Here is a 22,626-nt window from a genome sequence, read left to right as displayed (position 1 = left end):
AGAACCCCTGATCCAGACCCACGGGCAGCTTGACAAAATGGCAGAAAGAATGTGGGTTGATGAATTGCCCTCTGTTTTAACGCTCAAAATGTCTGTGGGCTATTGTTTTGTCTCTGCCACTGAAATAGTTTCATGAATCATTATTGAAAGCAAGGGGCCCCATTGCATTTACTGCTGCATTTTAAGGGGAACAAAAGGGTGGTAAGAACTGCTTCACATTAAATAACCTGAAAACTCTGCCTTGTAAGCAAGGAGTGATGATTCTATATCTACGTTAGTGGCTGCGAAAGTAGAACCAGAGGAAAGAAATGGGATGGGATGGGGAAGATAAGTTAGTGATCTTAAGGAGGCTCGGGGTTATAACAACCAGCGAAGCTTCCTTCCTTGATATCAATAAGCTTTAGAACATAGAAGGATTTAACATATAAAGGTAATAAGTTACACTTGCTAGAGTAGGATTAAAAATGTATGAGATATAAACCTTCCTTCATGCTTAAGGCTACTTCATGTTGAGACAAGATTATCATGTGGCTGGAGTTTGGATGAAACACCCCCATTGGGCACTTGATGAAGAATCACACCTTTGCATCAAGGCAATGTTTTCACATAGAGGGGGAAGAGAGCGGGGAGAGAAAGAAACAGCAGACAGGAGCATTAAGTCATGTGGCTTTCTCAAGGAGCCACTTGTGCTCTTGATGGCTGTGAAGATAACATGCTTCACTACACAGTACAATACTAATCATATGTACTATCATAACAGTACTAGACCAAATAGCAATCCTAACTATAATATCACATATTTAATTAGTGCAGGGATGTAAACTGCTACTTTTGTCTCATTAGCAGAACTGTAGGCTCAATCCTGCCTGCAGTTATCTAAGCAACTCCCAATAGCTAATGAGAAGTAGAGAAGAGGAGCAAGTTCACAGACAATAGTTTTTGTTAGTGCAAAGGGGAAAGAACAAACACAAAAGCATTTCTGCACAATCAACATTTCTGCATATGAAACCCAATTGTAAAATTACTTATTACCCAGGGCTTTTTTCCCCACAGCTGGAACTTGCCGGAACTCAGTTCCATCACTTCTCAGGCGGGTGCCGTTGCCATTATAAGAGAGCAAGGGAGACATTCACGGTAAGTTCTGACACCTCTTTTTCTAGAAAAATAGCAGTGTTATTATCCATTAGCATTTTAGACCACATGTTTTGTTTGGTACACAAAAGGTGGACGTCGTTATGGGTAGGTGGTTTACTATGTTCTAGCCATGTAAGACGTAGAGTCAGTCTGTCTCTCGGTCTGTCTGTCTGTCTCTCTCTTGGGAGCCAGTGTGGTGTAGTGGTTAAGAGTGGTGGACTCATAATCTGGTGAACCGGGTTCGATTCCCCGCTCCTCCACATGCAGCTGCTGGGTGACCTTGGGCCAGTCACACTTCTCTGAAGTCTCTCAGCCTCACTCACCTCACAGAGTGTTTGTTGTGGGGGAGGAAGGGAAAGAATGTGAGCCGCTTTGACACTCCTCCGGGTAGTGATAAAGCGGGATATCAAATCCAAACTCCTCCTCCCTCCCTCCCTCCCTCCCTCTCTCTCTCTCTCTCTCTCTCTCACACACACACACACACACACACACACACACACACACCCCCCTTCCATCCAGACAAGCAGGATATATTATTACAATTCAAGAACACCTTCCATCCAGTCATGGAGCATGGCCTGGGAGGAAGAGATGTGGCCTGAGGAGAGTGCCAAGGGCCAGACAGAGGCCTGTAAGGCTGCATGCTAGGAAGACAGGTGTCCATACTTTTTTCTGTACTATATGATTATGCCTTAATAAATGCCCATCTCTCTGGCTAGTTCATATTTTACAAACAATGAATGAAAGTTGTTGCAATAAGTTAGGGGGGTGTACTGAATCAAATGACTATTTTTTTTGGGGGGGACCACCTCCTTCTTCTGAGGCCCAGTGGCTGGAGAGCACTTACCCTGCCAAGGACACCCCCCCCCACACACACACTGGTATGCCTGTAGATGCTGCTGGTGGTGTGCCAATGATAAGGTCAGAAATGAAGCACTTTGAGGGCAGGCGTGAGTACATCATGGATGCACAGAGTCATAAGCTGCCTTGTTTTCCCAACTCTCTCCTAAACAGGCCCTGAACTATTAATTTCCTCCCATGTCAGTCTGTGCTTGCCCTGGCTTCTCCCCTCACCTCAATAGGATGTCTCTCTTTTAGCCATGCTTTATGTCAGCCCAAGATTCAATTTCTGGCATGAGCACTGCAGTTTGGCTGATACTCTGAACATTCTTATGTCCAATTCTTTCTGATTTAATTCCTGTCCAGGGGGGGGGGAATGGAAGTTCAGTGAGTCTGTACACACTTTTTGGACACAATATTATTGATTTGTCTTGTAAACTGCTTTGAGGGTTGGTTCCCACCCCCCATCCCAATCAAGCAGTATATAAATTTTATGACCTATCTACAAATAAATAGGTAATTTAACAACCTCTTGGGGTCAGAATCTGATTCCAGCCACAAAATCACCCCCTCCCTCTAGTCGATACTAAACGTTGCCAAGAATGACAGAACCATCCACATGTTCAGCAAGAAGGTAATCATGCCACGCATCACCAACCCTGAGACATCTTACAACTGGACACGTGTATCCTAAAGTTTTACTTCTTTCTCTTAAATTGTTCTGACTGGCTCCTGCTTGGTGTCTCTTTCTTCATTCTCACCGTTCTGTACTAACGTTGTGGTTGCTTCAGCAATAGCTTAGTCCTTTTTCACTTGTGGATTCTGCATATCTTACCCATTAATCCTGGTGCTTGTAGTTGTTTAATGAAGCAGCAGCATCCTTGTACATTTATTTTCCTTGATGATCATTTTAAAACACAGCTTCAACTGCTTAACAACATAGTAGGCTGAGAAACGGTGTTGAACAATGACATTGTAATTCCTGACTATTAGATTTGATACTTGAGACATATCTCTCATACACAGCAGATTTATGCATTAATTCTATATTTGGGGGGGGGGGGGGGTTTAATTGCTCAAAATATTTGCTTCTAGATCTGCATTTTCACACATTTTATTTACATGGTTTATTTTTCATTTTATGAACAAATCGATAGCCAGGCGGACTCTTTTACCACACTGGATTAGTTTTATTTATTCTCTTTGAACTTGATTAAAAAGCTGTCAAACATAAGTCTACATTTTATCAGCGGAATACTTTTACAAAACAGGGTAGGGGATGTGTATAGCTGGAAACATACATTTCAGAATAAAACAATATTTGATATATTCTAGACAGTTACCCTTTTGTTTATCCATGACAACTGAAACTAACCATCAAATGTATAAATTGATTCAAGTCTAGCCAAGTAATCCTAAGGGCATATGAAAAGGCTTTTAAAAAAGTTCTTTCTAGATGAATTTAATGCAGTTCACCAATAAAGCATCTTCGGGAGCATAATAAAAATTTCTACAAAACATGACATAGCTGGGGAAAGAGCAAAGTCGGATAAAGTGTTGGAAAATTCAAAATGGATGTTGCATTCAAAATGAGCAATTGGGTAACTTGATGCACTGCTGCTGTTGCATTTGAAACAATGAGGCTCAGGGATTAATTTCATTCTTAAGTTTGCAAATGAAACATTTACAGCACCCCAACCTATGATGATTTAGGCTGAGTTTTTGTTATAGGCCTGTGTGAAAATCTATGACCATGTTTTAAACCTGTAGCTTTCATCATTCAACGTGATGTTTTCCACACAAAATTATTTTGAGTGTACATACCTGTTATTAAGTGATAGACTGCATCACTACACCAATTTAATTGTTCCAAAAGCCAATTTAAACCCATTAACCTCCAACCCTGCTTGTCTGGAAGTGCCATTGCATATGCCTCTAAGCTATCTTTCATCTGGATTTGGCAAAATTGTCAAATCCCAGCTGTAAAATGAAGGCATACAAAATGGCAAAGCCCTGGGGGCGGAGTGCTGGCAGAGAATGATTCATTCAAAGGGTTAATGCTGAGTATATAAGCAAATATTGACAATGTATTTTTATTCCAATGTTTGGAAATTTAAAGACAAAATTGTCATTAAGTTTTCACAAAACGAGGCATCTGTCACTTGAGGGGAAAGGAAATGTTTCAGAAAGATGTTTACAGAAATGTAAAAATATTAGATTCAAAGACAGATGTGAATATATTCAGTAACACTCCCTGTCTGTCAGTCTTTCTCGCAGTTGAAGATCTTGGTGTACTCGCTTAACATTAGCTCAACAATCTGGTTTTGGTATAGCATGTTCACTGCCATGGAGCCTGTCTCTTTTTCAGGCCGAAGGAGTGTCGGTCCAAAAACAATCCCCAAACTCTGCTGTGACATAAGATTCACGTTCTCCTTGGCTGCTATCCTGGTGGCAAAAAAAGAAAGGAATTGGTTAAAAAATGAACTCAACTAAAAGAAAAAAAAACTTCACTAAACAGAAAATGCAGTGGCGCTCTCATTTTTCAGTGGTGCTTCAATTATAACTAAAATCTTGATTTAATTATTAGAGAGAATGAAATAGAAGTGAGGAAAAAAATTGAAATGTTGGCAATATGATGAAAAAGGTCCATCTTATGGTGGAAATGATATTTTTGGATCCAAGATAGTGGATAAACTCTATATTATTTCCTCTTAACAGGCACTGGAGCCCTTTCTTCGTATTTTCCTTGGTGGTATGTTGAAACACGTTTCTTCTCCTTAATGTCCTTCATGTTCTTTCTCCTGTGGGAGCAGATCACTGTAATATTACCATATTTTTCGCTCCATAAGACGCACCTAGTTTTTAGAAGGGGAAAGCAAGAAGAAGAATGTAAGCGACTCTCACTTTTCTTGCTCCCATCCGTCCCTCCTCCCACTTTGCTGGGAAGCCAGCAGAACAAGAGTGATAGCTGCACAGCGGCTCTTGCTCTGCTGGCTTCACAGCAAGCGACGGATGGCAGCCATGGCTCTGGCTGCGGAGGCATCCCTCAGCTCGCGACTGCAGCGGATCCCTCTGCTGCCCAGTGCATTCGCTCCATAAGACACACAGACATTTCCCCTTTTTAGGAGGAAAAAAGTGTGTCTTACGGAGCGAAAAATATGGTCGGCAATTGTCTAGACATGACTTATGACCACATGCTGGTTTATAAACCAACATCAAGCCAGAGCTTTAATCCAGAGCCACTTCTTCATGTCCCCGGTCTTTGCCTCTGCTAGGCCACCTTTCTTAGAGAGCCTGAAGCTGCAGGTGGACTGGGCCCAGATCAAGTGGTGGGGGAGCTGCAGGGCAAACATAGTTTTACTGTTGAGGGGGATGCCACCCAGCACAGAGCTGCAATAAGTTGGGTCCCAAAACCAGGATGTACGTTTTCCCAGATGTGCTCCTGCATGAGTCATGTGACTCATGGAACCAAAAACAAACACTTTTTTTTCCAGGGCAAGATTGCAGCACCTGAAATGGCTGCCATACTCTCTCACACGAAAAAAACGTTTTTACCAGGATACTTGTGGGGTATGGAATTGTAATTGTTTCAATGAATTCATTGTTGGAGTTATTTGTATGCTATCTGTGTTTGATATTACAGTGACAATGGTTCCCCCACAGTGCTGTTGGTATTATTGTGAGCTGCCTTGAGCTCAACATTTGTTGTTGGAAAACAGTAATACAAATATTAAATCACCAGGTGTTTGGGGAATGCTTGATATAGTGTTACTGATGTACCCCACCCCCATGTGGCCACAGTAGTGACAATTACACAACTCACTGCCATCTTCACTTGGCCTCCTGGGAGATATTTTAACATTGGGTGGGTAACAGTGTGTGTTTTGAATGAGATTGAATTCTGTGTAATTTAGGAACGTGGTAGGGCTTGACTCCCATCAAAAGTAGTACCACTGCTCACCCACTACTAAAACGCCATCTTGGACCCCACCTGGTGCTAGGTCTGGCCTGTATGCTGCTTACTACCCCATGAGTGTTCCAAAATTCATGTAGAGTGCTAAATTCAATGGGGGGGGGGGCTGGGCTTCTAGATGGTGTTATTTGCAGTCAGGTTGTCTTCTAGGTGATGCAATATGACCATTGCAGTGTCACAGAATTTTTCTTTTCTTTTTACATTCTCCGCTTGAAAAGTGTTAACATTTGATTTGGCCCCAAACAGCAATAACTTACAGTGTGAATGATTGCTGATAAACGATTGTTAGCACAGTTCAAGCAGCAAGGCTTTCAAGAGTTCTCAAGACAAAAAGCAAGACAATTCCGTTTAAATGATAGGGTTTTAAAGACAACCTTCAGTAATGCAACCTAAGACATTTTGGACACCCTTACATTTATAACTTAAGAGCTGACCGCTCAGTTTTATTTCTCATCCATTCTGCATGTGGTACAAGAAACATGCCCTCCCCTACAAATTTCTCTGCAAGGCATATTATTGAAGAGACATCATAAATGGAACAAAAATTCCAGAGAAATCAGTATAGCTACCACCTTGCAGCAAGTCAGGGAGGGCCTGGCCTTTAGATTCACCAGCTGCTTATGAACTGCACTCCACACTATGACAGTGCCATTCTAATACGTCTGTCACGCTCCACTGAGCAGCTTCAACTTCATATAGAGATGTTTTATTTAAACTATGTATGTAAGGTTGCTGGAGTTGAAAGAGTTTACTACGAAAATGTTATGAATGCACATATATCACTAGCAAAGAATGGGCCTAAGGCTGCAATGCTATGCACTCTTACCAGGGAGTAACTCCCATTGAACTCTGTTGGTCTTACACTGTAAACGTAAGCATAAACTATTCCACTGAAAGGCTTTATTTTAATGACACTTCTTGATCTTTAAAAATAATTTATTGTTCTACTAAGGGAACACGGATGACAAATGGTATCTACAAGATGGCAACCTGCAACAGTCTGTTTCTGCTAACCTACCAGAAAGGCTGCATAAAAGATAGATTTCTTTCTGCCCTGAACTCTGTTTTCTAGTTTAGAAGCTGCTGCAAAATGGCAATAGAAGAAGGGGGAAGAGGAAAAGAATGATGTATCATCTGTTCCATGCCTAAGAGAAAGGTCTCTTATCAAATCAGTGGGTGGGGTCATGTAGTGAGCACTGCCTTGTGATGGAAGCCTGCCAGTCCTCCAGTTTGCCACATTCCCTCAACGCACGAACTCATTTAAGGGCTTAAAAAAACATTAAAAAATCAGTAATGCTTCCTATTTATATGTGACTTTTACTAGAGTACAGTCTCATGCCTGTAGCCTTGGTGTCCATTACAAAAAACACACTCCATATGGCACTAATCAGACGGGCTTAATTAATAGTTTCTTAAAATATAACATCTTTATCATAAATGAAATGGAGGCTTCACAAATGATTGTGTGGAGTATGGTAATATTAACTCTGCTCTGCTAATCCGGGTACAGGTTGAAGATGTAACCAATTGGAAAGAAATGGTGCCCTCTTTTTGTACTGCTTGCACCTGCCACTTTCCAATATGCAGGCAAGTCTTTGTGTTGGGGGCAGGGGAAGTGCGTACTACTCCTGTGTAGTGCAGGAATGTTTATTACAGTCAACTAACCATTAATACAAAATCACGGGCTTGGTAAAAAAACTAAAGAACTGACAATCGTAATAGATCTGAGAGAGATGCTAATGTTTTAAAACATTGGCACCACCAAGAAAAATTCTGAAGAGGGGTTTCAAAGAACCACCTGAAAACTGTTTTACAAGAAGACAAGATTATATCTTTTCTTACCTAAGACATGCACAACCATTTTCACCTCAGTGGGATTACAGGTACAATACCTAGCTTTAAAAGGATGTATAGCAAGGAATAGCAACTGGGATGTCCCAAAGATCAGTCCTTCTGGATTTCAGTGCTGCAGGAAATTTCCAAAATAACGAAACAGGTAATAGAAGCATCTCCAGAACTAGCCCTATCTTCCACGACAACAACACACATACAAACATGACTAGGAACTCATAAGTCACTTACTTGCATCAGCTAGAACAAACGTTAACCAGACACTGGGGTAAAAGGTAACGGTAAAAGACCCCTGGATGGTTAAGTCCAATCAAAGATGACTATGGGGTTCTGGCACTCATCTCACTTTCAGGCTGAGGGAGCCAGTGTTTGTCCACAGACCAGTGTCACGGAAATGCCATTTACCTTCCCGCCTATTTATCTACTTGCACTGGAGTGCTTTCGAACTGCTAGTTTGGCAGGAGCTGGGACAAAGCAACAGGAGCTCACTCCGTCACAGAGATTCGAACCACCGACCTTCTGATCAGCAAGCCCAAGAGGCTCAGTGGTTTAGACCACAGTGCCACCTGAGTCCCTGCAGACACTAAAAAGACCTATCAGGAGGGAACATAGACCACTGGTATGAAAATGTAAGGGGAAACCGCCCTACTAGGAAAGTTAACCAACAAACTCAAACTAGCACAGGAACAAGCAGAGGAGGACACCTTCACCCTGGTATGGTTCCCCTTTATCACATGCACAACAGGAAAATGACCTATTCAGCTTACAAATCAATATGGCTAACCTGACCCAACAACCTACTCCCCCTACACACAGACAAGCCACACTGCAATTAACTGAATGAAACCAACCAAGCTCAGGACACCCTAACCTCTGAAATTATCTATAAAAATAAATAAAACCATAAAGGACCTACCTATGTGATGCTGACGCAAACATAATAGGCAATAAAATGAAAGAACAATATCCCATTTCTTTCCCCCCAAATGCAAGATGTCTATGACAAAAGTGTCTCAAACAGTCTATGAATTGAAAGTGGAAACAATATGTGTACCTTTCCCTGTTTCTCGTGTAACACAAAAAACTTTAATAAAAACTATTTTCTAAAAAACAGAACGTATAACAAATCTGCCATGTGAAAATCTGAATGTATCTCCCCGCCACCCCATCTTGGGGACATGAGGGAAGCTGTACATGAACCTGCTGGTATCAGACCTACCTGCCACCTGAGGTATGTCAGGTGAAAAGAGAGGCCTTTTGTGTTGTGATATCCAAAACAAGACTTGCAATGCCCTCTCATAAGAATGTTGACTCCCCCTTCCACTTCATGGCTGTATAGCAGAAATCTCTTATACTTTAAGGAATGATTTTTTAAGCTATCACTGAATATTACAGCATCAACTTCCTGGCAAGTTCACCTTGATGGATTTGGGTTCACAAATATCTCACCCACTCATACAACCATTGGGCACCCCATAGTTGCAGGGAGGAAATGGCAGAAGAAGAAGAAGAAGAAGAAGAAGAAGAAGAAGAAGAAGAAGAAGAAGAAGAAGAAGAAGAAGAGGAGTAGTAGTAGTAGTAGTAGTAGTAGTAGTAGTAGTAGTAGTTTGGATTTGATATCCCGCTTTATCACTACCCGAAGGAGTCTCAAAGCGGCTAACATTCTCCTTTCCCTTCCTCCCCCACAACAAACACTCTGTGAGCTGAGTGGGGCTGAGAGACTTCAGAGACGTGTGACTAGCCCAAGGTCACCCAGCAGCTGCATGTGGAGGAGCGGGGAAGCAAACCCGGTTCACCAGATTACAAGTCCACCGCTTTTAACCACTATACCACACTGGCTTGTCAACCTACGATGAACCATTCGTCATCATTAGCTGTGAAGATTTCAACTCCTTTAGCCAACACATGGCTAAAACCTGAATTCTGCACATAGCAGGAGGCCTAGATAATCAGTTTCCTCCTTAAGTAGAAGTCTTTATTATGGCCAAGTTCCGAAATGGTCATTTACTCTCATCTAAAGGGTTATACTGTCCTGAACAGAATCACCAGAGGCAAGTGGTCCACATGAGAGGCCCCGTCTTAGATACACACCAAGCTAAAGAGGATGGTAGACTAGATCCTTTTCCCGTGAAATACAAATTTTCTAACTGCAAAGTGTTTTATGATGCAGGGGAGGGGCTTCAGTCATTTGATTTTCATCTCTTTATGAAGTAATGCAGTCTACAGTAGGGCACAAATACAGCCCTTAAATATATTTGATACCATATATTTAGTTTGTGTTCTTCAATCCAGTGAGATACTTTGCCACCTCAACATTTCCTGGGGAGATCATCTAAGACCTCTAGCTTGCCAGGCACCATCACCACTGGAGGCATTTATTATGCTCTGTATACTTAACAATGTTCCATATTAGCCTGCCACTGCTAGACATATCTACATATCTACATGCACATAAGTATTTTAGAAGTTCTTACTCTCTACTTGGACTTTTGTATGTAACCTGAGGTACCACTGTCATACCATTTAAGACACGTTAATCCTTGAAGACCTTGCAGCTGATTAAAACCTTAAAGGACTGCAGCAATTTTTTACTGAAAAGCTATATGAAATAGAGGCACCATTAATGGCCACTTCAAGGCCTGCAAAGAAAAAGCCATCTGCACATTACATCTGCGTGGGAGAGAGTTCTATAGTCACGGTGGGGCCACTGATAACAAGGCCCCGTTGCTAAAGTCCCCACTCTCACCTTTCTGGAGTGCGAAAATCATGACTTTTCCTTCCTCTGCTACTTTTAACACAGGTAGGGTAGTTGCCCCAGAAATTATGAGTGAGGAGGAAGACATACAAGTTTCTGACAAACACAAAAAGGATTTGATTATGAGTGGTAAGAGTAAACATGTTACTTTTGCTGTCTGTCTTGGACCAGCAGAGAGTAAAGGAAAGAATAAAATGAAAAGACTGAACCATTAGTAGAGCAAAGCAAATGTTGCTGTTGTTTATATTTGAGGACTATAGCAGAAGCTATTTCATTTCAATTTCATTGCAGATTATGTATGCTGCCTTTCATCCCAAAAGGAAGTCCAATGCAGCTCACAATAACGTATCAGAAGTAATATATTAATATTTTAAAAGTGCACTGAAACAACATGGGGGAAAAAATCATACAATAAAAATGCTATAATAAACTATCCAATAACCAGTGTAAGAGAATGCCTTGCATTACAGACCCAGCACTGTTTCTGGAATAAGCCTGAATTGTTTGCACCCATTTGAGGAGAGCAATCCTTTATAGCATGCTGCTTGTAATTTTACTATAGGTTTGTTCCAGCTTTGCTGAGGTTGATGCCAGCCGTTGTTATAACAAATTCACCTGCCTACGCAGACTACTGCTAATTAGCAACGTCAGTCTCACAGAAGCAGCACCTGCGGGAAGGGATCCTCAGCCAGAAGCTGGGATGCTGGAAAAGTGAAGGATGGCTATATGAGAAATGCACACTGGCTGCCTGCAGTAAGTAATAGCTGGTGAAGTTTTCCTGTTGTTTGCTAGGTACCGAACACTCCAAGAACCTAGATCAGGGGTCAGCAACCTGCGGCCCATGGGGATTGTTTAAACGGCCCATGAGCTGCTCCCAAACCAATCTGCCCGCTCGGTGAGTCTCGCTGTGCTGCACTGAATCGGCACAGCGTAGAGCTGGAACTCACTTCCACAGCGCTGGAAATTGCGTCTGCGCAGACACAATCCAGCCCATGGAGTGATCTCCATGGGAGTGAACCGGCCCAGATAACCCCGACCTAGATGACAGTCAATTGCCTATTTTACTTCAAACAGTAGAGTAAGAATGTTCCTTGGATTTACAGTTGTGGATAACATAGTTTACTTTACTTGGTGCTGTGAGAGTTCATTAATCTTACAGAAATCTCCATTGGTTCTAATATTTGATAGCTTGACCAGAAGTGGATCTACTATGAAACTTATGAAGCTTAGGTTTCAGGGTCCCTAATCTCAGAGGGGGCCCATAAGCAACTTTAGTTCACATTGCTTTAAGATGTTGGGTCTAATACACCCAATTTGAGTTGCACAACTCAAAAACTCTGAGGCAGAGCTTTCCGAATTTATTATGTTGGTGACACACATTTTAGACATGCATCATTTCGCATCACAGTAATTCAGTTTTACTAGCAAACTGGAGGTAACATTAACCCCTTCCCAGCCCTGGGAAGAGCGCGGGGAGCATTCAAGTGACACACCTACACACTAACATGTCGCATACAGAGTTTAGAAAGTTCTGCTATAAGGCATAGGGAATTTTTATGCACACCAGTGACTTTGACCTGTGAGATAATCCAGTATAGAAATTTTAATCAAAATCTGATATGTTGTAGTTATTTATGTTTTGTTTTGTGATGATCTGTCGTGGAACAACCCCCTGAGAAATGGCAGGTATTAAGATTCTTGGTCACAGTGACTTTTCTGTACGTTTTCCGTTAAGTTGGGCATTAGGGGTTGAGAAGTAATCTAAGCTTGAAATAAAATCTCATTTGCAAATATATAACAATGCCAGTTAAATGCATTGTAGGCACAAATATATCTGACAGGAAAAGTATGATCGCCAAATGGGCTGTAATATTTGGACCTCCTATCAATCCTTAAGTTGCTATTAATGGCTCAGGATCTCTTTGAAAGCAAGACGTTGTTTTCTTTATGTGGGAAGAAGTTCAACATTCATACCTTAGCTGTGCCAAATGTTCTGGAAAAAAACCTAGTTGTAAGATGTCCTGCCCTACAAAATGATAGTGTTAAGTAAGCAAGTTAATATGTTACTAGAGGCACAGCCTATTGCAGAACCAAACATGCAGAAACAAATAAAGGACATTTAAGAAAAGATGTAACATTTTCTGAATTTGTACCAAAAATAAAATACACAATTCAAAACAGCTAGAGAGCAAACCTATTAATCATCCTAAAAATACACCTACCATGCTAACCATTTTTTAAAATGCAATTTATTCTGTATAAATCACAGTAGGTTTAAAATAGCATTTGCTTTCCAAGCTACTCAGTCCCTACTTTTGCTGGCTTCTTAGGTATAAGATGCCACGAAGGGTCTTGGCTGCTCATGGGTGGGTGGTGGTTAGTTACATTCTTCTCTAGTTCAGATTAAATTTCAAACCAAAGATGTATGAATATGTTTATATTTGCCTTTCTATTGAAAGTGAACATTACATGTCAGGAAGTCTTTCTCTTCCAAGCCAAGTGATGTGAACTTTGGCAGCATCTCCATCTCAACAGTTCTATTTCGAAGAAAGTCTCTTTGAATTTGTCTTACCATGGAAAGTCTATCAGTTTAAGGCTGCGGGTGCAAGACTGCATGCTTGGCTCTTCGTATAGAAATCCTTGTATGTGGAATACCCTCAGTATCCAGGCCAATACCATCAATGACAAGTAGATCTACTCCACCACTGAAACATATACTGTATCACTGATCCAGGAGCACACCATGCACACATCTGCAGGATACAGGTTTTTTTTTCCAGAAAGGAGATCCATCTACAGAACTGAATCTGTGCCTGAACTAACCTTTTCAGAAAGGGAGTCTGAAGAACTAAGGTGAATCGTGTTGACAAGGCCTTATTGACAAATTGAAAATTAGCAAGTCGCAGAGTTCTGCAAGTTCTTATAGAACTTGATATTCAAACAAATATGTAACTGGTAACTAAGACTGGCCTCCACATCTAAGGAATTGAAAGTGGCTCATGTAGGACTAATTTCCAAAAAAAGGGGGGGAGGAATCTGGGGGAATGCAGGAAGCTCAGATAAGTTGCAATTTCTGTTATAAATTTGTGCAACCATGATTAAAGATAAAATTATCAAGCACATAAAAAGAACAAGTCTTGCTAATGTAAAATCAGCATGGGTTCTGAAACAGTAAGTCCTGGCTTTATGAAGAATAAGGCAATCAATGGCTGCAAGTCCTGCTGGTTATATACTACCTCCATGGTCAAGGCATGATACCAGTTGCTGGGGAATGGCAGTAGGACATGCCTATTGCACTTACGTTCTGCTTGTGGGCTTCTCATAGGCATTTGTTTTGGTCACTGTCGGAAACAGGATGCTGCACTACATAAGGTTTTGGTTTGGTCCAGCAGAGCTCTTATTATGGTTTTCTCCCTTCTGTTCTTTTCACGTTTCATTGCAGGATTGAAGGATATAACTCCAAACTGCTCGGCGGAGAGTTTTTCCACATAGCATGGACATTCTTGGTGGCATGCTCCTTGGTTGATAAAGCAAATCATGAGGATGATTTCAGTTCACTTAATTAATACAACAAAAGGGACACGGGTGGCGCTGTGGGTAAAACCTCAGTGCCTAGGACTTGCTGATCGTATGGTCGGTAGTTCAAATCCCCATGGCGGGGTGAGCTCCCGTCGTTCGGTCCCAGCTCCTGCCCACCTAGCAGTTCGAAAGCACCCTTACGTGCAAGTAGATAAATAGGTACCGCTTTATAGCGGGAAGGTAATGGCGTTTCCGTGCGCTGTGCTGGTGCTGGCTCGCCAGAGCAGCTTCATCACGCTGGCCACGTGACCCGAAGTGTCTCCGGACAGAGCTGGTTCCCGACCTCTTAAGCGAGATGAGCACGCAACCCCAGAGTCGGTCACAACTGGCTCGTACGAGCAGGGGTACCTTTACCTTTACCTTTAATTAATACAACAGGATGGCTGAGATCAGCAATAAGGCTGGAACCCCAATAATGGACCATGCATACAAGTGGAAGGAGCTTAGATCCAGACGTGCTGCTTCAAAGGGAAGTCTGGAAGGGAGAAGGATGTGATTTCTGCCAATTGCTTCTTCCCCCAACAGCCCCTCTGATTCTCACCGCTCACCCATGCTATTCCCCAGTATTTCAGGGCAGATTTGTGGAGAATTGGTACAGGGAAGCTCAGTTCAGCTGGAATCCTGCATAGGCTCATGAGCTATGTGACCACTTTGGTTTTGCTCTACATACAATGAGCATGATGGCAGTGCAAAGTAAGAGGAAGAAAACCTTGGCTTCAGCTAAACAACCTCTCCAAACAGCAAGAGCATGGTGAACAAATGCATGTGAAAGCCTAATTAGTTCCTGGACCCTCTGTCATGTCTAATGTAAGCATATGCCTCTGTTCAGTCATTAATTAACCCTGGTGAGAATAAATGGCTTCCTTCTGAACATTTTCTTCTACTGGTAACCGGATTAAATGCTAGTTTGCATTCCCTGGAAAAGCACCAATGCCTCTTCCCATGTGGAACCCTTTGTCACTTGGAAAGGTGTTCCGATTGGCTAAAAAATCCTGTTCGACCAGTTGTGCAACTCTGCAGTGGACAACTTCTTGTTATTGCTGCTAACAACTCATTACTTATGTCCCTTTGTCATTTAGTATCTCCCAGAATGTCATTTAGTGTCTCTCACAAAATGCAAGAGCACTTTGTCTCTCACAAAATGATCCTTTCTCTTAGCAACTGTCAACCATCAGGAAACCTCTTTCCTATAATTTGGCATCCCCCAGACACCAAAATTGTTTGGCTTTTTTGATTCCCCAGGAGGCTGCTGTAGGTGTGTCTCTTTTCTTCAAGTTATCAGCAGACCTCTCTTCAGTTACAGCTAGATCCTTTCTCTGGCCTCCTCTCTACATCTTCTTGTCTCTCTACCATGTTTGTTCTTTCTCTTATGGAAACACCAACTTAGGTTTCTCCCTTAAGGAAGCTTTCTGTTTTTGGAACCACTTTAGGAGGGTTCTAGGAAACCCAGCACTGGTGACGATACTCAGCTCAAGGGCAAACTATGAAGGCACCCACCCATTCTATCCACTGCTCAATCCTTTTTTCTGATTGCTCACTATTGAAGACACACAGGCAGATTGGCCACCAACCAATTTGGGCCCAGCTACAATCTTGCTTAAAATTGTTATGCTTAAAATTCTACAAGGCAGGCTTAAGCAGTATGTGGACTGAGAACTCCCAGAAGTGCAAGCTGGATTTCGAAGGGGCAGAGGAACCAGAGACCAAATTACAAACATGTGCTGGATTATGGAGAAAGCAAGAGAGTTCCAGAAAGACATCTACTTCTGCTTCATTGACTATGCAAAAGCCTTTGACTGTGTCGACCACAGCAAACTATGGCAAGTTCTTAAATAAATGGGAGTGCCTGATCACCTCATCTGTCTCCTGAGAAATCTCTATGTGGGACAAGAAGCTACAGTTAGAACTGGATATGGAACAACTGATTGGTTCAAAATTGGGAAAGGAGTACGGCAAGGCTGTATATTGTCTCCCTGCTTATTTAACTTATATGCAGAATTCATCATGCGAAAGGCTGGGCTGGATGAATCCCAAGCCGGAATTAAGATCGCCGGAAGAAATATCAACAACCTCAGATATGCAGATGACACAACCTTGATGGCAGAAAGTGAGGAGGAATTAAAGAGCCTTTTAATGAGGGTGAAAGAGGAGAGCGCAAAATATGGTCTGAAGCTCAACATCAAAAAAACGAAGATCATGGCCACTGGGCCCATCACCTCCTGGCAAATAGAAGGGGAAGAAATGGAGGCAGTGAGAGATTTTATTTTCTTGGGCTCCATGATTCACTGCAGATGGTGACAGCAGTCACGAAATTAAAAGACGCCTGCTCCTTGGGAGAAAGGCGATGGCAAACCTTGACAGTATCTTAAAAAGCAGAGACATCACCTTGCCAACAAAGGTCCGTATAGTTAAAGCCATGGTTTTCCCAGTAGTGATGTATGGAAGTGAGAGCTGGACCATCAAGAAGGCTGATCGCCGAAGAATTGATGCTTTTGAATTATGGTGCTGGAGGAGACTCTTGAGAGTCCCATGGACTGCAAGAAGATCAAATGCATCCATTCTTAAGGAAATTAGCCCTGAGTGCTCACTGGAAGGACAGATCATGAAACAGAGGCTCCAATACTTTGGCCACCTCATGAGAAGAGAAGACTCCCTGGAAAAGTCCCTGATGTTGGGAAAGATTGAGGGCACAAGGAGAAGGGGACGACAGAGGACGAGATGGTTGGACAGTGTTCTCGAAGCTACAAACATGAGTCTGACCAAACTGCGGGAGGCAGTGGAAGACAGAAGTGCCTGGCGTGCTCTGGTCCATGGGGTCACGAAGAGTTGGACATGACTAAATGACTAAACAACAACAACAAACAACAATCTTGCACCTGCAGGCAGCAGTTCAACTCTGGGACCCATCTCCTTTCTGTCTCCCTTCCTTGAGACAGGAAGTAACTTAGCATTTCATTCCATCCTATAACTTGTACCTTTCCAATTTCCCTACTCTTGCTGCCTTCTTATCAGTATGTTTCCCAAGGTAAAGGTAAAGGGACCCCTGACAGTTGTCCAGTTGTGAACGACTCTGGGGTTGTGCCACTCATCTCGCTTTATAGGCTGAGGGAGCTTGTGTTTGTCCTCAGTTAGTTTTTCCAGGTCATGTAGCCAGCATGACTAAGCCGCTTCTGGCGCAACAGAACACTGACATCAGAGCAGTGCACAGAAATGCTGTTTACCTTCCTGCCGGAGCAGTACCTATTTACCTACTTGCACTTTGGGGTATGCTTTTGAACTGCTAGGTTGGCAAGAGCTGAGACCAAGCAACGGAAGCTCACCCCGTTGCGGGGATTCAAACCACCGACCTTTTGATTGGCGTTTAAGGCTCAGTGGTTTAGACCACAGCGCCACCCTGTCCCTGTTTCCCAAAACCTAACAGCACCTCCTCACAGAAAATTTGACCCAACTCTGCATTTTCATTGCACTCACATTGCCCAAACTAGGGTCAATGTTTTAAAGTATTGTTTTTCATATTACCAGAACGCCTTGGAAGCTTGTCAGAGATTCCTCATGAGAAGATCAACAATTGCTGCATTCCCAGAAGACAGAAATGTTAGACATAATCTAAGTGTACTCTTGGATCAAGGATGGTGATGGGAAGACCCAACAGGCCTGCACAATGCCCTCCTTGGACTGAGTGGGAAACGTCCACCTATTTCTTGCTTATTCTGTCTAATTTCCTATTCATGGGGGAATGTGGCCTCATTTGCTTGTGGAAGGACAGATAATTAGAATCATAGCTGGTTTTATAACCTTTGGCCATGGAGCTGCTGAGCTTATTTGTTTTTCATTCTGTCGTCCAGTCTAGTGAATAACACTGCCTATGCACAACTGATATGTACATATCCCAGTAGGCAACGGATACTTCTCTATGAATTCAGCTTTAAGTTTTGAAATTTACTTTCATTCTTTTAGTTCCAGACTGCCTGAAGCCACATTTCCTTGCAACATTAAAAAATAAAGAGCACTTAGGTAACAATCTCACTTTGAATCAAGAACTGCAAACACAGAAAGCTTTATCATCAACACAACACATCCAAAAATGTCTTTGTAAAATAAATCAAATTATATGAGTTAATTGATTCCAGGGAACATCAGCAACTGCAGGTGGAAAACGAGTAACAGGATGTTTATTAATGAAGGGCTATTAATCAAAATTGACAATACCAATCCTTGTTCCTTTAAATTTCAGTGCTACCTGCACTGGACATGGACATATTTGTTTCTTTTCTAAATACGGATTTGTAAGAAAAAGAAAGATTAACTCTTGGGATTTCAGTTGGAGATAGAAGGCTGTTTGTTTAAATGCTGAAGGAATATCCTAAATCCAATTTGACAGGCAAAGGCAAAGATGCCAGGGGTAATTAATTAGCACTTAATTTAGACTACAGAACAACAGGATATGGAATTGGTGCTCAGTGCCATTTCCCCCTAGGCTCCATCTCATGAGGGTCAAGAGTGTGGCTGTTACATCGAAGGTCAGTAAATAAATTGGGGAAACACATTGAAACTGGACTTTTCACAATAGATATCCTTCACTGTTTCTACTGCCTCTGGCAATCATTGACAAGAAAAGGGCTGTGATTGGTGAATAATGCTGTGCAGACACATGATTTGAGCAAGGTAGAGTATGAACTCACATGTCACATTGTGAATCATAACCTAGAAGCTTCCTACAGAAAGAGTTATCCCAGAAAAAGTCAGTATTAGGGAGGAAAAGCAGCTGGGAAGATCAGAGAAGCCTGTGACAGGAGAACAATTTCATTTTTTACTTTCCTAGATTTGAGGAAATAAATTTTGAAAGGAAAGGAGAAAGGTGGAGGTTGGGGGAGGAAGGAATTCAATCTGCATTATATCTTGGTTATGACTTCTCATTACAATCCTCAGAAGGTGCACAGAAGGTATTGATGATACATCTACATTATACAGACTAGTAGACAACATTATATGCAATATATGACAGGAAGCCTAGGAGCTAGTCTGGTCCACAGTTTCAGGATGACTGAAATGCTATTCAGAAGTTTCCTCAAAAGTGATTCCAATTAATTAATTAATTAATGAACCAGAGTTCTAAATCACATGTGGAGTAGAGAAGGCCTCCTGTAGAAGCAGTCTAGCCACTGATTTGTGTGGAAGCTAGCAATGGATGGTGAAGCATTAGAAAGGCCAGGGCCAGGGCCAAGGAGCACCTATCCACCCTCCTCTGTCATACACTTTGGGGTATGGGTGGGGTGGGGCGGGTGGTGGGGAGATGCCTGAATAGGGCTAGGGTTCAAAAGAATCTAACAAACAGTCGGGCAAGGGTTAGTGATCATTCGTCACATTTACAGTTTTATACAACGCCGTAATGACTCGTGTATGAAAGGACAAATATTTTCCATTCATGTAACATCTTGCTGGTTTTTCCTCTAACACTCCAACTTTAATTATATGATGAACATAACCTGTATCAAATTATGAATATGTTAACATATTGAATGAGTACAAGAAAAATAAGCACCAGATTTTTTTGTTATGCCATACAGGCACACAAAGGTATAGTAAAAGAGAGAGAGAAAGAAATCTGGTTTCCTTGACCACATTGTCATAATATACATATAGAACTGCTTATTGAATCCAGGCTGTGTAGGCAGCAGAAAGAACCCTGGCTCCATACCCCCACAATGCATGGCCACAACAAAGGGCAGGAAAAGAACAGACTCTTTCATTCCATCTTTCTAAGTATTACCAACACAAGGGCTAAAACATTACCTCTGTCTGAAGTGTATCTATGTATCCATGCATAAGTTATTAACTAGGCTCCCTGAGCACTGTTGCTGAAAGTACTAATATATTCAAATTACATTCCAGCTACTGCAAAAAAGGCAGTAGATCAGACAAATGTATTAAAATCACTTCAAACAAAAGGACTCGTGTTTTTTTCAAAATAAAAATAAAGCCTCTACCCTTTGCTTAAAAAGCCATGGAGCAATTTTTAATAGTATGCAAAAACAAGGTCTTACGGGATCGAGTATCGGTCGCAGCTTGAATGTGAAAGGTAAAATACTGACAGGTAAACTATAGCTCATTCTGATACTGAAATTATGTAATTCAAACTGTTTGCAGAGCAAAAGGGAAGAAGGGGAAAATATGAAGCTGGCTGAAATTCAAGCCTGTCGTCTTTGAACTTTGTCCCAGTTCAGAACACACTGGGCCAAATCCAGGGGTTTGGCTGTGAACACCATAAAATCAAAAGGGCTTGTAAAAAATGGTTTAACCTCATGTTCCCTTTCCTCTCAGTATAATAGTTTTAAGCAGTGCAATTTTTCTAGAATAAAGAGGTGCCAGAACTCACCATGAACACCTCCCTTGTTCTCTTACAATGGCAATGGCGCCCACCTGAGAAGTGTCGGAACTGAGTTCTGGCTGGGGGAAAAGCCCTGACTTTAAGGTAGTGCTTCTATCTTGCCCTAATGAGAATTAAAAAAACAACAACCTATATATGCTAATGATGGGGGTCTCCTAATGATGGGAAAGCAGCAAAGTCATGTCTGTATAGTAGCGGTGAGTGCTGTTTCATACCATCCACCCCAAAGAGATGCTTTTTCCAGGGTGAGATCTCGGTGCAAAACTCGGCAAGATCACAACCCTGAAAATGGCCTCGTGCACAAAAAAAGAAGATATCCTGGTTTTTCCAGGACACTTGTGGGGGATTCTTTGGCACTCAGGCCCTGTTTGTGGCCTTCCCATAGACACCTGGTTGGCCGCTATAAGAAAAGGATGGTGTGTCAGATGGGCCATTGCTCTGATCATGCAGGATTCTTTTTAAGTTCTAAGTAGCCGTACCAACAATACCAACATCAACAATCTCCTTTAAAATGATAACTAATAAACTACCATAAATATGCAGATACTCTCTCTCGGTGTGTATAAATAGACTCTCAGGAGTTCCATGCTGGCATATAGACTTCCAAAACAATTCTAGACAACATATCAAAGTATGTTTATAAACATAGCTTTGTAGAATATTAATGATAAGCAAAACTGTGTTTATAAATGCATTTCGCTATGTCACATAGGGCAGTCTAACAAAACATATGACGAAGCTGAATGGAGTCATCAAGCCATATATTGTCATTCCCTCTCCTGTCACAGTCCCATCCATGCATGCAGCAAAACCAGGAAGCGAAGGAAGCCCACGATAGGCCACTGCAGTTGGATTGGTAGATAGACAGATAACAACTTTACAAAGGTCACATCTGTTCCAGGTTTTGGAAGGCCCTAAATCAAGGAGCCTCTTGCCCCCCCACCCCCCTACCTGAATCTACATCCTTACCACCATTATCACCAGCTGCTGTTCTGAACTTCATCATTGCTACCAGGCAGGAAGCCAGTGATCTAGCAGGCTATATTATCTACAGCCCCTCCTTTGACCATTGCTATTGCTAGGCTATGGTGAGAGATGAGTGAAAAGACAGGTTGCAGTGCTGAAGATGAGGAGCAGGTCTAGCAGATTCTTCTGAGTGGGCCTCTGCTGGGATTGGGCTCTTGAAAGAAGCCCAGCAGCGCTAACCCTTGACACTAGTTCTGTGCAAAGTATTTTCAATATGGTCTGTGGTGTTGACATTTTGGTTCTTTACCACTGAACGCATGTCGAAAACAAACCTGGAAGGGTACCAAATTAAAATGTACTAGCTTCTGCTGTGGACAGACAACTGTGCATACGGATTCTTGTTTATCCTCCTAGTGAATTGCCTTGACCTGGTGTTTAAAGGAGTTACTGCGGCTACCAAATCAAAGCAGGTACTCTTCATGAAGAACTTGAGGAGTGAGTAAAATGCAATCTGTGAAAGAGCCTAAATGATAGCTTTTGGTTCAGATTCCTGAATGATTTCCCAAGAGAAGACTGAGCCAATTCCAAGGTAACACCCCCCCCCGCCTATTTTGGTAGCGATATATGCATGAAAAAAATACATCAGAAAATGCAAAATACTTGTGGATTTTGCAAAAAAGATCACTAAACTAGAGGAAAGATTCCTTGCTCAGTTCTGGGAAAGTATTTAGTTGGAATTAGCCCTATATGTCAGCGACAACTCTTGACAACTGTTGGATTTGCTTTTCTGGCAGTGACCACATCAGTATCAACAAAGTAGGTGGCCACTTACCTCTTTTCTTTTTTGGCTTTAGAAGAAGAAGAAAAGTGAAACTTTTTTTAGACAGCCTGTAATGATTGCGGGGAGAAAGAGAGATACTAGTTGAGCTCCCTGCAAATTATTAGTGGAAAAGTAGGTCTGAGAAGCATGCTACATCTGAAATATTTTTCGTCACTTGAACATGTGCAGCCCAGAGCCGGCCCCACTCTACCAGTCGAAGGGAACAAACATTTCACGTTCACAGATGCTCTTAATTTGGTGTGGTTTGGAGTGTAATTTAGATCAAACGTATCCATGTAAATGAGTCAAGGTTTTCTTAA

The 22,626-nt window shown here is 42.0% G+C and overlaps 1 protein-coding gene across 18 annotated transcripts in view; it reads right to left on the bottom strand.

Annotated features, from left to right (window-relative positions):
* Nucleotides 1-3,143: 3,143 nt before the first annotated feature.
* The window catches only part of ARHGAP15 (Rho GTPase activating protein 15), a 368,006-nt gene continuing 348,523 nt past the window's right edge, over nucleotides 3,144-22,626 (bottom strand). For all 18 annotated transcript variants that reach the window (XM_083494613.1, XM_083494624.1, XM_083494616.1 and 15 more), the window contains one exon: nucleotides 3,144-4,419. In XM_083494613.1, the coding sequence (XP_083350739.1) occupies nucleotides 4,236-4,419 (184 nt within the window). In that variant the 3' untranslated portion in view covers nucleotides 3,144-4,235. The remainder of the gene's footprint in view (nucleotides 4,420-22,626) is intronic.

The sequence above is a fragment of the Podarcis liolepis genome (assembly GCF_965112155.1).
Source record: "Podarcis liolepis genome assembly, chromosome: 1".
Taxonomy (NCBI): domain Eukaryota; kingdom Metazoa; phylum Chordata; class Lepidosauria; order Squamata; family Lacertidae; genus Podarcis; species Podarcis liolepis.
The sequence above is the reverse complement of the archived record's forward strand: the minus strand, read 5'-3'. Positions and strand labels throughout refer to the sequence as shown.